General features: G+C 35.4%; 1 protein-coding gene across 3 annotated transcripts in view; it reads right to left on the bottom strand.

The window, feature by feature from the left end:
• kcnip1b (Kv channel interacting protein 1 b) overlaps positions 1-13,827 on the bottom strand; it is a 42,124-nt gene that overhangs the window by 5,017 nt on the left and 23,280 nt on the right. Inside the window, exon 1 of one of the 3 annotated variants that reach the window (XM_051909367.1) lies at positions 9,787-10,148. The exons of the other annotated variants lie outside the window; for them this stretch is intronic. Coding sequence (XP_051765327.1) covers positions 9,787-9,844 — 58 coding nt within the window. The 5' untranslated portion in view covers positions 9,845-10,148. Of the gene's footprint in view, positions 1-9,786; positions 10,149-13,827 lie in introns of those variants that run through there. 3 annotated transcript variants of the gene reach the window in all.

Here is a 13,827-nt window from a genome sequence, read left to right as displayed (position 1 = left end):
GCTCAGAGGTTGCTCTTTCATAGCGCAAGAAGTGTCAACTTTCTCTCTGATGTTCCTACTTAAATTTCTTAAGAGAAATAAAAGTGAGACAAATGAGACAGTTGTTGACATACTGTAAGGTTATACACTCTAAAAAATCTTGGGTTATTTTTTTCTATCCAAGTCCTGGATTGAGCCTTTTGGGTCATTTTTTTTTTTTTGGGTTATTTTTTCAGTGTTGGGTAGTTTTTGTGTTACCCAGCTCCTGGGTCAGATGTAATAACCCAATGTTTGGGTAGTTTTTGTGTTACCCAGATCCTGGGTCAGACATAACAACCCAAGGGTTGAGTTTTTTATTGCAGGCTTTTTGCGACCTCTTCAGGAGAAAGCTGTGCAGCTCCATCAAATTGGTTCATGTCTTCGGTAAAATACAGGTTTGTGTATGTTTTATTTTATCTAAAAATTCGTTATTGTACTGTATGTCATTTAATTTTATGCAAAGCAACTTACAGGGGTGCGATGTGAGTCACCTAAAAAGATGTAAATCTTTTCATGTGATGGAAACGCCTGATGCTGTGCATAAAATTGTATGATTTCATTCAAAAAGATACAGAATATAAATACTTAGGATGTTAAAATATGTTCTCAGAATTGTACACTGATTATTTATGGCCAGGTTATGGAGTCAGTCACAGCATTTTTCGGCTACGAGTGAAACGCAGGGCGGTGGTCTGAAGTTAGTAGTTCCCCTGCTGAACGCGAGCCATCTCCGCCATGAGATCCAGCGCCGTTATGGTGGAACCAGGACAACAGAGACTGGTCGATTACACTTGAATTACTTCTAAAAGTTTAATTTTTACTTCTAAGATTTGTTAAATGAGCTTAAAATGTAGGGAATATGCATTAAAAATGATATAAAATATGATCTAAAATAAAGGAACTATAATGCAAACCAGTGGTTGTGTGGAGTATTTAAAAAAAGTTTAGAGAATATAAGTTAATCTGTAAACATTAATTCATGTATGAAGTAAAAGAAAATTATAGTAAAAATTTATCAACCCATTGCTGGGTTAAATAAACAACCCCATTTGCTGGGTAAAATTGTTCTGTCCTATATTTACCCAGCCCTTGGGTTGAAAACAACCCAAATTAGGTTGTTTTTAACCCAGTGTTTTTTAGAGTGTAGAACTATATGAATGTGAATTGCATGGATCAGATAGTTTAAATCTAGACGAATTGGATGTGAAACAACTGACATCATGTGGAAATCTTTGGCTTTATGGAAAAGACTTTGGCTTTACAAGTAATGTAAATAATAATAATAGTTATTACATTTTTTTTAATTATATTTCCCAGGAAGTGTCAGTTTTGTTCTTCTAAACACATGGGATGGAAATTGTGTGGGTTTTTTTTTATTTATTTTTTTTATCTGTACAAGCAGAAAAGATCCGAAGCCAGAATATAGACAGATAAACATCGGTACAGCAACACAAGTTAGAAAAATTTGACAATGGAGAAAATCCTGAGAAGTAATGCCCAAGTTGCTTCTTTTTTTGTGTACTGCTCTCTAAAACTCATAATTATCAGCATCATTTACATAAAACAATCATGCGGATTCTTGTCGATAGATGGCAGCATCCAAAGGTGCGAACACATTAGTGGAACAAAGGTCCGTTGTTTCTTGCCAATAGTATATTGATGTATCAAGCACTGCTCAAACAGAAGTCATTTTTAAACCAAGCAGTTTTTTGTTTGTAACTGTAGTGAATCCATTGCGAAATCTGCATGGGGAATCTTTCTCCCTCACACAAAATTCCCAATGGTAATAACACCATTGTGTCATAATACTATTGTGGTACCAGTACTTAAAATAGAACAGAGATGCTAACACTTGCTAACTATTGAATGCCCCTTTAACAACAACAATAATTAATTTAGATTAAAGGTTTAATCTTTAATCTTTAGCTTGGATTTTAGTTAGCACTTCAGTTTGGATAACATTGTTTCTTCTCAGTGCAGTTGATGAGATTATGAAAGCACCATGGGATTGATTAGGAACATTTGTAACAGATGTAGGCTAGTAAGAGCTGTGCGAGTAAACCTCACTCCTCTGATCTCAAGAGATGCTCTAGTGACTGATGCCCTTTAGCCTCCTTGTTAGAACGTCCGACTCCCACGCCGGAGACCCAGGTTTGAGGCCCGTGCAGAGCGTGGCGAGTAGGACCTGGGTGAGGGGTTACACATGCTCACTGCGTCCCAAATCGCACAATGTAGGTGCTATATTTGGTTTGAAATGTACTTTGCCCTTGTTAAAAAATATGTTCCATATAATATGAATGTATGTAGTATGAAAGGAATTCAGACGTACTACATCCGCCATGCTGCCATTGTCATGTCATGTGACCAGCGGTGTCAGTTGTGTCGCTTCACGGCCATTTACAACTCCTCTCCCGTGGCCTCATGGGATAGTGAAGTGTCCATCGAATGCACACTTCAGAATCTCGCCGGAAGTAGTAGGTCATCCGGGTGCTTTTCGAATACTATGAATTGTTTATACAGTACTGTTTTTTATAATATATAGTGGGTAAGTATTCAATTTCGGATGAAAAGGCTGTTTCCCTTCGCAAAACCAGATGTGGTCACAGGACAAACCCACAATGTACACATCCACTTCAAGACTTTCTTTTTGGTAAAGAAACTCAAATGACTCATGTCTTTCAAGATACTCCCTCTCACACACGCACGCACACGGTCCCCTGCAGGCTCTGCTGCTGCTGCTGTGTCAGCTCTGGCAAAGTGATTGGTTGTGGGTAGAGAGGCAGATGGGGTGATGGGGGAAATAAGTAGAACGAATGAAAATGGCCATGGGTAGCTTGGGGGAAGACCTTCATCTTTCACAGAACACTGGAGAGCCATTGCATCTCTTTATCAATGCCCCAACCCTTTATAAATCCTCTTTCAGGTTTTGGTACACACACACACACACACACACACACACACGCACACGCACGCACGCGCGCACACTTTAACCTCCATGTCCTCAAACACACAGAGATGTGCATATATACCCACAAAGTGGTGGTGCTAACATTATGAGTGAAGGTTTGTAATATTTGAGATGTTAAATTACTTTCTCAGTTTGTTAAATGGATTGTTAAATGTGCAGAGGGATCAATAAGAAAGCCATTCAGAGACTGATTTCCCTGAAGAGTCAACATTGTGCTGCTTTCAAAAGCTCAGTTCATTTGAGCAATCTTTTGGCTCAACCAATAGTGTTATTTTGGCAGCCAGTAATAAGATGAAAAATTTTCTTAGATGCTAATGTAAGTGGTGTGTGTTTGAATTCACACAGGATTGGACCATACTTTGCCAATGAATTGGTCAAAATCTAAAGTTCTCTATTTGATACGGCTCCAAACTATTTTGAATTAAACTATCAACGACAATCTATTACCTCAATTTTCCCCTTTACTCAAAATATGGCCATATCAGCCCTGTGATTTATAGCACAGCCAGTAACAGCTCTCAGTCACTAATGAGTTTTTTTCAATTCTTCATTTAATGCATACAGCTCTCAACACCATCCCTCTTTCCTGAAAACATAAATGTACCAACACAGTCACACAAGAAGATAAAGAATGATCCCATTAGCCATTTCAGACTAGTTTGGACAATTTATAGAAAAAACATTAACCGATTTCATGTTTATCACAGCTAAAGATCTGCTTAGAGCAGTATGAATTTGTTTATGCTGGTAGCAATTTTGGGACTGAGGACTGGGGACATTAGCATCCAAAATGCAACATACACCATTCAAAAGTTTGGTGTCAGTAAGATTTATTTTGTGTGTGTGTGTGTGTGTGTGTGTGTGTGAGATCAAAAGTGACAGTAAAAATATGTATAATGTTACAAAAATATTTATATTTCAAATAAATGCTGTTCTTTTGAACTTTTTATTCCTCAAAGAATCCTGTGAAAAAATTATCATGGTTTCTGCAAAAAAATATTAAGAAGCACAACAGATTTCAGTGTTGATAATAATAAAAAATGTTTCTTATCCCCAAATCAGCACATTATAATGCTTTATGTATCATGTGACAGACTGGAGTAATGATGCTGAAAATTCAGCTTTGTCATCACAGGAATAAATTATATTTTGAAATATATAGAAAACAGTTATTTTAAATTGTAATAATATTTCACAATATAACTGTTTTTATTGTATTTTTGATCAAATAAATGCAGCCTTGGTGAGCAAAAGAGAGAAACATTTAAAAACTGTTTCTGACCCTAAACTTTTGAACAGTAGTATGCTATGTGTGCCTTTTTTTTTTTTTTTTTTAACCTTGGAAACTTGGACATATTTCACTCAAGTGTGTCTACACCGCCTATATGATGCTGGTTTTGTGAGTTAAATTCATCATAGCTAATGCTAATCCTGCTAATGCTTTTCTTCCCTGCTTGTTCCATGATTACCTTGGATAAAGAAATCAGTAAACAGTTATGTGAAAGCTATGATATGACATCTGAAGCCTTTTAATATAGTGCATGAATTGTATGGGCGGCATATATGACACTGTTGTGATGCTTTCTATCATTTTAGGAGTCTACCAGTCCCTGGTCACCATTTACTTTCACTGTATTGAAAAGAGCAGCGTCAGCATTCTTATAAACATCTTCTTTTGTGTTTCCACTGATAAAGTCATAAGGATTTGGAATGACATGAAGGCGAGTTAATGATGACAGAATTCTTATTTTAAAGGGAACTAGCACTTTAAACCATCACTATTATTTTAACACAACACACTATCCACAGTCAAATCTCAATCTTTTCTCTGCACTAGTAATATTCTGATCCTCCAGCTTGCTTTTCATTTCTTTGCCAGGCTTGTTTGCTTCAGTCTTAATCTCTCTAACAAATCGCTGACATTTTAAAACAAATTCTATCTATTTTGAATGACTGCAAGCTATTATAACCAGTCTGACAAGATAGGGTGGTGATGGAGAATATATACTTGAATCTAGACTGAATGTGTCTTGAACATTGTCCGATCTGTCTGATAACTGTGATAAGAATAATGAATATATCTCACAGGAATGATGTGAAGCTTCTACTTGTGCAAGAACTCGACAGGGCAGCCCCTCATTTCATCAGTCTTAATTATCACCTCTCTTCTTTTTAACACATGCAGACTGATTGCAGTGCAGTGAGAATGAAAAGGAAAGCTGAAAGAAAACCTAAGGGGAACATATACCTAAGAAAGATGTAGAAAGGCAGAGAGAAATAGACCAACCACTGATCCCCATATTCACATATTCATTATCTGCACAATTAATGTCTATTAAAGGGTTAGTTCACCCAAAAATGAAAATTCTGTCATTAATTACCTACCCTCATGTCGTTTCACACACGTAAGACCTTCGTTCATCTTCGGAACACAAATTATTTGTTGAAATCCGATGGCTCAGTGAGGCCTGCAGTGACAGCAAGTTAATTTACACTTTCAAACACCCAGAAATGTACTAAAGACATATTTAAAACAGTTCATGTGACTACAGTGGTTCAACCTTAATGTTATGAAGCGACGAGAATACTTTTTGTGTGCCAAAAAAAACAAAATTACGAATCTTTTGTTTCGAATCAGTGGTTCGGAGCGTGTATCAAACTGCCAAAGTCACGTGAACCATTGAAATTGCCTTGTTTACTGAAATCACGTTACTTTCGAAACAAAATATTCGTAAAGCTTCGAAGCTTCATGAAGCAGTGTTTTGAAATCGCCCATCACTAGATATTGTTTAATAAAGTCATTATTTAGTTTCTTTGGCACACAAAAAGTATTCTCGTCACTTCATAACATTAACGTTTAATCACTGTAGTCACATGAACTGTTTTAAATATGTCTTTAGCTTTCTGGGCATTTGAAAGTGAAAATTAACTTGCTGGCGATGCAGGCCTCACTGAGCTATCGGATTTTATCAAAAATATCTTAATTTGTGTTCCGAAGATGAACAAAGGTGTGGAATGATATGAGGGTGAGCAATTAATGACAGAATTTTCATTTTTTGTGTGAACTAACCCTTTAAGAACTTAAAAGTATTTATTTTATTTTTCATTATTTCTGTTGCTGTTTATGCTTTGTTATTGTATGCAAAACAATCATGGCAATAAATTACTTAGAAATTGAAACTGAAAATTGAAAAGATGAATATTACATAAAAGATAGAGGGGGTTGAAAATGTGTGATTTTAGTATGGGAAATCAGAGAGATCAGTAGAAAGATGGAGAAGGAGAGAGATGTCACCACATGAAAAAATTGGCTGGAAGAGCAAAAGAACACAGCATGTGTCTGAAACTCTCTCTCTCTCTCTGCATCCGTTTATTTCTCTCTTTTCCTCTTTAATGCTTAAAACAGCAACAAAGTCCTTGAAAACAGCGGCAATAGGAACACACTAAAATAAACTTAAAAGGCACATCCTCCATTCAAGCTGCTATTAGTGCCATTAGAGTGCTTCCTCTAACACAGAGATAGAAGAAAGTTTAAAACAACAACAGCACAAGCCATCTTGTCTTCTTGTTATGATGTCTTTCTTTTATTGATTTTATAACTTAGAGAGCTCTCTTAGCTCTGAGATGAATTGAACTCATTAGGAAATAACTGCAGATTGAAATTTGTTAGCTGCAAGCAAATTGTAATGCAAATTTTTGAGCCTAGTTATGACATAAATTGAAATGTAATTGTTTTTGCTTTTGTTAGATCCTAGTATACTATTATTCTGGTTCCTCTGATGCTGTTATCAGTGCAGAGATCATCATTCGATATGTAACTATGACACACTTTAACACTAATTGCTAAATGAAAACAAGTAATTAATTATGACTGAGTGCTGTATTTTATTTAATTTGCTAGTTCGGTTTCAATTATAAGCATTTTAATGAGCCAATTATAAGTAGGTTAACTCAAGTTTCCTGACATTCTTCTCAGTACAGGCAAAATGTAGGATAAAAAAAATACAGTTCATCACTATGGCGCTACATATAAGAAGACTGTCATTAGAAGCCAGCCCTTGACGTCAAACTCAACTATATCCCACTAACAGGTAATTAACCAGAGCAAGCTGCCCACATTCTGCCACAAGGGAGCACACAGTGATCTAAAAGATCTATAGGGTAAGATGTCAGAGAAAAGTGACAAATTGCAAGCAAATAGTTAAACAGCAGGATGAATATTCATGAGCAGCTGCTGTAAAGGCAGTGCAAATCACTTGTTACTGCAGCTCTAAACTCCCCTCTTATTAGGACTGGGACAGAGTTACACCCCTTAGATAGAGCTGAGAAGCCAAGTAAAGGCATCTCAGACCTGTCAAATGTCTTGGATCACTGATCTTTAAATGGAGAGATACTTTGCTTGGAGCCTAATGTCCCAAAGCATTCGTCATATGGAAAACTGTTTGGCTGGAGCAAAGGGAACTAAAGACCATCTGCCCGATGGCAGCAGTTGCATTTAATTTTGCATTAGACCAACTCAGGTTAGGAGATTTTTGAGAAATAATTCACACAAAAAATTCTGTTAATTCAGATCAGATTTAAACCACTAGTCATAAACTTTCTAATCACCATTGTGCAGAATTTAGAATTGAGAAATTGACTCCCCTTTAGTTCATGAGTGTGAATTTGAAATGAATTAATTACACCTCACAGGAAATTGAATTAGAGTGACAGGACGTGGAATTTACTGAATTATTATTCTGAGAGAATCGACACAGGTAATGCATTTGAGAGAAATCTGTTAAAATTCTGTTTTTAATAATAAACACTGCCCGGCCAAAAGAAAAAAAAAAAAAAATAAAAAAAAAAAAAAAATCGCTGTTTGGATTTTAATAGGCAAATACTTAATCTATAATTGAATCATTATTACAGTGATTATTATGTTTCTAGCATGTTATATGTTTGGCAACGGTTCTTTTAACCCTTAAAGATGGAGTGTGTAGCTTTTCATTTCTTAAACAACCATCATGGCCATATTCCAAGATGACAATGTCAAGATTCACCAGGGTTAAAACTGTGAAAGAATGGTTCAGAGAGCATGAAAAATCATTTTCACACATGAATTGGCACCTCTGAGTCCAGACCTTAATTTCATTGAAAGTCTTTGGGATGTGCTGGAGTCGACTTTACAAAGTGCTCACCTCTTGCATTGTCAATACAAGATCTTGACCAAAAATTGATGCACCCCTTGGTGGAAATAACATCACAACATATATTTCCATCGTGAGGTGCATCATTTTTTGGTCAAGATCTTGTATTGACAATGCAAGAGGTGAGCACTCTGTAAAGTCTCCTCCAGCACATCCCAAAAACTTACACTGAGGTTAAGGTCAGAGCAAATTCATGTGTGAAAATGATCCTTCATGCTCCCTCCCAACAATTCTTTCACAATTTGAGCCTGATGAATCTTGACATTGTCATCCTGGAATATGGCCATGATGGTTGTTTAAGAAATGAAAAGCTACACACTCCATCTTTAAGGGTTAAAAGAACCGTTGCCAAACATATAACATGCTAGAAACATAATAATCACTGTAATAATGATCCATGCATAGACAAGTATTTGCCTATTAAAATTCAAACAGCAACCTTTTTTTTTTTGGCCAGGCATTGTCTTTTTTATACTTTGCCCCAAAAACCTTCATACAAGGCTTTGTTTTGACAAACTTGGCTCTTCTAGTTAAAAATTACATGTATAAATTTGTTTCCACTTCAATTTATTTTAATTCTATTTTGTTATATTCAAATTTGAAATGAATTACATTGAAATTCAACATTGGGACACTTTATGATGCTTTTTTTAATTTGTGGATTTATTTGAGCATTGTATGGAACAGAGCAGATTGGACATTCTACAAAATATATTTTTGTGTGAAGCAGAAAAATCATAGTAAATGTGAAAAATATCATCCAAAATATTTTTTGGGATTATTATTCCTTTTAAGCTCTTCATAAATAAGATATTCTATACATATATATATATATATATAGAGAGAGAGAGAGAGAGAGAGAGAGTGATATGTATGTATGTATGTGTGTCTGTATATATATATATATATTATATTATATTTAAATGTAACAGCACATAGATCCTGTGTTTTAATATATTTCTGCTTATTTGCTGTGCAGTTGACCTTAGTGATTTTAGTGATTGATTGAATGAATAAACAACTGATGAAACTTGATCCATGTAAATTGATCAAGAACAGTTGCAGTGCTGTATTCCTTGCTGTCATGTCGATCATAACATCCCATCATCTACTGTACCAAGCATTAGAAAGCTGTCTCCATGACAACTACACCATGGCGCATGTGAACAGGAAGAGGGATGATATGTGAGCAGAGTGTTAAAACAACCGCTCACGTATCAAGATGCCACACACACACACACACACACACTGTCGATGATGTTTATCTGTGAGGGACGAGGTTAAACCATCATTTGTAAACAGCAGATCGTGATGTGTTGCTTGTCTACTGCACATCTTCTCTGTTACAACCTTGTATCCATTCCATCCTCTTTCAGCTCTCTAGTTTAACATTGTCTGTTTATAAATCATGTCTTTTTTTATAAGTGTTATCCATCACAAATTGGGCACTCTTTTCCTTGAACGTTCTTTCAGCCCTTTCAGGGTCTGAGTTAGCCATTGATTTGATACTTCAAAACTCCTTGTGTCTTTCTCCATTACAGAACCATTTAACAAAAATGCATCATTATTTATCTGAATAGAAGTCAGATAATCTGCCATTTGTGAACATACCTCTGGATGGTTGTCTTTGTCTTGTCTGCATAGTCAATGTGCCCACTACTGCTCCCATGTTGCCACCGCAGAGACACGCACATTCAAACTAATAAGCGTTGAGTCCACTAGTCTGTCTTTCTTTGTTGAAGCCCCTGCTCTTGTTTCCCTCTCCACTCTTCTCTGACTTGTCAGTGAATGAAAACAAGCTGGAATTTTCTTGCTAAAAGCATATGGTTGCTTCCTTGATGCCCCTCCCACAATTTTTCCCTCTCTCTCTCTCTCCCTTCATTTCTCTTTCTTTGCTATCGCTCTTGCTGTTTCTGCTGGGTCCCGCTTGTTATTCGGTGTCAGGAACTGTTGCTCTGCATGGGAAGCAGTAGGAAGAGTGTGAAGATGAAATGCCCTCTATTGCACGCACACACAGCAAACGGATCTCTTCCATATGGAATTGCAGTTTTTCACACTGAATGTGGCAAGATGGATGATGACTCTCGTTTACACTCTGCTGCACTTATACGCACATACACTTACTGTTCTATCTTATGGGGATGTTACATTGACCTCTATTTTTTTTAATATACTGAGCTAATGATGTTTATCCTCTAACCTTACATCTAAAACTCACATTTTAAAGGGACAGTTCACCCAAAAATGTCAATTCTGTCATAATTTACTTACTTTCATGTTGTTTCAAACTTGTATGGCTTTCTGTGAAACACAATCTTTTTAGTCATACAAAGTCATACAGATATTTTAAAGAATTTTTCAACTGTTTATGTTCAAATACAATGAAAGTCACTGGTGTCCAAAACAACAATGGATCCCATTTACTTTCATTGTAAGAAAATCAAAACAAAAGATATTTTTTTCAATATATATATATATATATATATATATATATATTTATTTGTCGAATTATTACACATTACACATTTTACACATTTTTTAAATTATTATTATTATTATTATTTTTTTTTTTTTTGAGTGAAATATTCGAAAATGGTTACTATCCCTTTAAAACATTATTATTATTATTATTTCTTACATATTATGTATTGGTTAGTTTGTCAAGCATTTTACCCTATGTACACTTTTTTTTTTTTTTTTTTTTTAAAGGTCACAAATATTTATTAATATTAATATATAAATATGGTGACAATGTTTCAGGTATTACGGGATGGTATGTTATAACAATTTATAAAAATTATAACTGTATACTGTATTTCATTAAGTGATATAATGTTAATATACCAAGCTACAAAAATCTGCTTTTTACTTTAAACAAATAGTAACCATTAAGTAAATAATATAATATTTTACACAAAACACTATTGCACATTACTGATGACAGAAATAAGAAACAAAATTATTTACATAAAATATATAATCATGTGTTATGAAGTCAAAAACTTCTTGGAATCTCCTATTTGCAAAAAACATAAGGTGCGTCCCAATTCATGTACTTATGCACTATTCTATGACGTTAAGTACAAATATTGTGAGTAATGCGTTCACACAGAAAATTCCAAAAAGAAAAAGTGCACTTTAAATACCTGGATGATGCACTAAATTAATGGAAAAAACAAAGTGTGGAATGTTGGACACTTCATGCACTCAGCTGTCGCAGCTTTAATTACGTTGGGGGAGGGGGATCAGAAAACAATGTTTAATGACAAAATAAACTTATAAAATTCATACACTACATGAATAGTGCATTGTGTATAGTGCATCATTTGGGATGCAACTATACATTTGACAGTATTGTACAGTAAAATTACATATAACAAATAAAGTTAATACATACAAAATGTACAGTTATCCAATTAACAGGTTTTTACTGTTGCATTTTTTTGTCTTGTCTTTACAAACATATTTTACAGTGTATCACTAGTCATTGTAAGATATTTCAGACTTTACTACATTTGTGGAGTCATTTAGTCTCCATAATGTTGGCAAAACATACATCAACTGAGCTGCGGTACGACTGTGAGTAGTTTGTTTCATCATCCATTGTTCATTTCCAGTTATGAGCCACTGTGCGTGACTCGGATAAGAATGTTTCATGGATCAAGTACTCTAATTTTTAGTGTGTACTATGCACAAATGTGTGTTTTTGTTTGTGTACTGTACATTTACCATTTTAATGCATTGTAAAACGACCTATATACTCTTGTTTGTTTCATACTCTCCCTCGTTAGTAGGGAACCGATCCAACAAACTTTGCTGATTAAAAAGACGGAAACAGAGCTAAAGAAAGACAGAAACTACAGAGGAAAAGAAATTGCCGATGGGGGATGTCTTAGTTTCAGAACAGCAGGTCTATAACCTTATTAATAATACAAAAAAGATGAGACTTCAGACGGACAAGCTTTGGGGTGGGAGTGTGGAGAGAAGTTGAAGGTAATGAGTAATTACATAATATCAACCCTCATCGCTCCATATTACGCAAATCCAGCAGGACTGACCTGAAAATCAGGCCAAGATATCCTCATTCTAGCAAATACTATCTGCACTCCATCACCACAACCCTGTCTGCACAAAACACACTCTCTTTCTTTCTATCTATCTCAACACCCTGTGGTCACACACACTGTAAAAAAGAATTGTTGGTTTAACTTAAAAAAAGTAAGTTATCTGGTTGCCTTAAGTTCAATGAAATTAAAAATTTGAGTTAATACAATGAAGGCAATTGGTTTAATCAACAGAAACTCAAAATATTATGTTATCTGAACTACATTAATTATTAAGTTGATTTGACAAAAGAAAAAATGTTATGATAACAAATCATGAAAATAATTTTTTACAGTGCACCTTGTCCATGGAAGAGAAACAATGATATCCAACAAACGACTGGCATGTGTGAAATCCACGCAGGCAGGTGTAAGCCTCTTTCTCTCACTCAGAAGTGTCTATGTTGGACTTTCCCTATTCAGACACCTCACTGAATCTGCTAATGCGCTAGGAGATGGTTACAGATGATTGGCATACCCTTGGAAACATGCAATGGTGCGAATAACAGCCTGAAACCTTGTATCACTGAGAACCATATATAGTATGCGAAAAAAAGTATGTGAGCCAAGTATTCATAGCATTCATAAAACAGTAGGTGAACCCAAATGACCTACTACTAGGGAGATTCTGAAGTGCGCATTCAATGAACACTTTACTATCCCATGAGGCCACGGGAGAGGATTTGTGAATGGAAGTGAAGTAACACAACTGACTCCCAGGTCACATGACAATGACAACATGGCAGATATAGTATGTCCAAATTTCATTCATACTACATACATTCATGTAGAACATACTTGGTTGTGAGTGAAGTAAGTTTCAAACCAAATGTAGTACAGTATAGTAAGCAAGCAGCAAGGGTGACAGCTATTTAAAGCTATACGATTCTGGTGTTCCCAGCATGCACCAGGGCATGAATAATTAATAAGGCTGTATGTTTTCACTGTTTGTCAGCTTTATTTACACAGTTGTTATTAATTTTGTTTAGTTACTTGATGTCTGGAATAAATGTTAGTTTTTTAGTTAAAATTAGTCATTTTTGTGCTAAAAACTAAAATGACCTGTTCATTGTTACCATTATCATGTCTTGTATGTTAAGAATTGGGTGTGCCTTTAATAAAGTTTCAACATGGATTAGACATCTTATTAGTCACTCACATTACTGGGCTGTTTGAAATGTATCATAAAAGAAAGTCCGCCATGTATAACTATTCCTAAGTGAGTTAAACCTACGGGTTTAACACAAATACAAACATATAAACACAGTACAGCTGCGGTGCTTTATAGGCCATTCCTACAAACTAACACTATTTAAAGTTGAAACTGAAATCTCCTAGTTATCATCCTCACAGTTTTTATCCCCAACACATGAACCTGAAGCAGCGCCGTTCAGAAATCCAGCAGAAGTTATAGTCCGTCAGGGCTGAGTGCCAAAGCTGACACACAGTTTGTGTCTCTAGTTAGAAACTCACAGGCAGCTCCTATAACTCCTAGGGATTTTAGTGAAGACTTCAAACAAGATTTCTGTCTTTCTGCCCAGAACTCATA

This window comes from Ctenopharyngodon idella, chromosome 10 (assembly GCF_019924925.1).
Source record: "Ctenopharyngodon idella isolate HZGC_01 chromosome 10, HZGC01, whole genome shotgun sequence".
Classification (NCBI taxonomy): domain Eukaryota; kingdom Metazoa; phylum Chordata; class Actinopteri; order Cypriniformes; family Xenocyprididae; genus Ctenopharyngodon; species Ctenopharyngodon idella.
The sequence above is the reverse complement of the archived record's forward strand: the minus strand, read 5'-3'. Positions and strand labels throughout refer to the sequence as shown.